The 2,761-nt window shown below is 46.8% G+C and overlaps 1 protein-coding gene across 1 annotated transcript in view; it reads right to left on the bottom strand.

Annotated features, from left to right (window-relative positions):
* TUBAL3 (tubulin alpha like 3) overlaps positions 1–1,362 on the bottom strand; it is a 6,142-nt gene extending 4,780 nt beyond the window's left edge. The window contains exon 1 of the mRNA XM_008628860.2: positions 1,287–1,362. Within this exon, the coding sequence (XP_008627082.1) occupies positions 1,287–1,289 (3 nt within the window). The 5' untranslated portion in view covers positions 1,290–1,362. The remainder of the gene's footprint in view (positions 1–1,286) is intronic.
* Between the last annotated feature and the right edge of the window lie 1,399 nt (positions 1,363–2,761).

Here is a 2,761-nt window from a genome sequence, read left to right as displayed (position 1 = left end):
CGCTATGTGGGCAATGCTGGCTGCCCCGGGCGCAGCCCTCCCAGCAGCGTGGTTGCAATAGTTCCCCATCCCAGTTTTCTGTGCTCAGCGCCGCAGCCGCTTCCCAGCTCTTCCCTGGGACAGCTGCTCCGCTCCCAAAACCCCATTCCCAGCACCTGCTGCACAGGGAGCACTGGAATTCGCAGCCCAGAGCTCAGCGACTGGGAACAAAGGGAAGCAGAAATGAGAAATAAAAAGCGGGAGCTGCCGCAAGGGAAAAAAGTGCAGCGGTTTATTGGAAGTTTTCCCTCACTTCTCATATATTCCAGTGGGGGTTTTTTGGAGCTCCCAGCTTTCCAACATTTGCATCCAGCTCAACTGCCTTTTACAGACTCTGGCTATAGGCAGCCTATTGTTGTCCAGCTGATTTTCCCATCGGGAACACCATGTAAATATTTAACTCTTTTACAGCCAGGCCAGACCAGAATTCCACAGATTAAAGGAAAAGTTCAAAGCTGGATCCCTGGGAGCCACTTTGAAGTTTTCTCCCATTTGCAACCAGCAGATTTTTCCACCGAGTTGCTCCTTTGCATCCACCAAAAGCTGCCAGTTGGGATCCTCTTTCCCAAAAAGTTTCAGCTGGATCAGCCAGGAATGCTCAGGATTGCAGATTATTTTGTTTTTTAGTTCTCCAGCTCAACCCACTTCAGCTTCCCAGCTGCAAACTCTTTGGAGCGGGGATTCCATGCAAAAAACTACAAGGAAAGGTGGATTTTATCCATTTAATATCTAATTCTAAAAGTTTAGAGCAGACAAAGGCAACATGGCAGCTCATTCCTAAGGAAAAACCAAAAAAAAAAAAAAAAAATCCTAAAGGTTGTGCTTGTTGCAGCACATTGGGAATGTTAAATTTGGGGGGAAAGGGGCAGCAGGATCAAAAATTTAAATTTTAATCCGTAATGGAGTTGAGTCGAGATATGCTGATTCCCCCCCCCCCCCAAAAAAAAAAAAAAAAAAGAAAGAAACCCCAACTTTGAAAAGAGCTTCCCAACTTTCCAGACCCCACCTCAGGAGCTGCAAACTCCGAGGGAAAAGCACCGAGAGGCCGCTCCAAGCACATCCCTCATTTTTCCCTTATAAGGAGCAAAGCCTGAATCAATAACCCAGAAGGTACCGAGCGATTCCACAAAGCTGCTCCGAAGGAGCATCCCCCGGGAGAAAGGAGAGGGCAAAGAAGGGAATTCGGAGCTCAGAGCCCTCGGGAAAGTGGGAAATATTGGGAATTGAGAGACGAGACATGCTCTTACCATGGTGAGGCTGGAGCCTGGCTTAGATCTAAGCAAAACAGCTGCTGCCCCTGCCTCTCCCTGCAACTTTATAGCCCAGGAAGCTTTGACTCCACCTGAATATAAAGAAGCTTTCTGCAAGCTTAAAGGAGCAGAGCTCCTTTTCCTTCCATCCCGAAAAAAAATCGGGATCAAATCCTGCCCAGCTCGTGGGATTTCTCTGATTAAGGGCGGTGTAATGTGATTTTTTTGCTTTTTTTTTTTTTTTTAAGGGTTTTAACTGAGCAGAGGGGGGAAAAAAAGTTGATTTTAAAGTTTGGGTTTAGCTCGAGTTGGTTTTAAATAAGGCGATGCTGGAAAACTTTGTATGTTCCCACATAATTCGTTTTATCCAGAGGGAATAATCTCCCTTTATCGTTATTCCCAGTGCTGCCACGGATATTCTTTATTTTGTCAATTTTTAGACACAACCCTGCCATTTTTGGTCCTTTTTTCTTCCCATATTATCCATGACTTTCATGGGAATCTGCTGGGTTTTGCAGCTCTGGGATATTCAGGTGTAGGCTCAGCCCCTTCTGTTTTCCTTAAGGATTCATTTTTCCCTCCTGCCAAGGATTGGGAGTCAGTTTTGGCCCCATTTCTGTGGGATTTTCTGGATCCCAGCAGTGCCTGGGTGGCTGTGGTAACTTCTTTCCTAATTCCCTTATTTATCTCTTCATCTCCCATTAAAAATTCCCGAACTTTTCTTTGGTCCATCCACAATTCCAACACCTCAACAGCTCTGGGATTGGGGGATTCAAGGATGTCCCAAATGGGATCAGGAGCACTGGGAAGTGCAGTTGCAGGAAGTTTTCCCTCTGTTCAGCATTGTTTGGGATCCTCTTTTCTTACTGGATCCAGTTTGGGCTTCCCAGTATAAAACACACACAGGGAAACTGGAGCAAATCTCTGGAGCTGGGATTTGGAGTGGGGAATGCAGCAGGATGGGATTTGATCCTTGAGAAGAGGAAGAGCTTTCAACTCACCAGAAATTTGGAGAGAATTTGGAGCAGGAGCATAAAGATTTGGGGGAATTTTCATCCTTGGATGCATCCCAAACCTGTGGAAGCCCCTCCAGTAACCCAAGGAGACCTCAAGGGATTTTAGGGGCAAGATGAACCCTCTCAAAAAGGACCTGGATTTCCCGACTTCAGGAATATCTCCTACATTTCCAAAGGGAGAATTTCCTTGGGGAATTTTTGTTTCCTTTTGGATTGCCAGCTCAGCAGAGCCTGGAGCATGGTGGCTATTTATCTGTTTCTCCTGGATGGACAAAGCTATGGAAGAGCTCTCCAAAGCATCCCTGAGAGCATTCCCCTGGGATTTTGGGAATTCAAGCCGAGCAGGTTGGGCACACAGCTTGGGAAGTTGAGGGAATCCAGCCAAAATCGGCTCAGGCAGGTTCTGTTGGCAGCTCCAGCTCCATGCAAACACTGCTGGCAGCACCCAAATTCCTG

The sequence above is a fragment of the Corvus brachyrhynchos genome, unplaced genomic scaffold (genome assembly GCF_000691975.1).
Source record: "Corvus brachyrhynchos isolate BGI_N302 unplaced genomic scaffold, ASM69197v1 scaffold182, whole genome shotgun sequence".
NCBI lineage: Eukaryota > Metazoa > Chordata > Aves > Passeriformes > Corvidae > Corvus > Corvus brachyrhynchos.
Note: the sequence above shows the minus strand (reverse complement) of the source record. Positions and strands in the feature narration are given on the sequence as shown.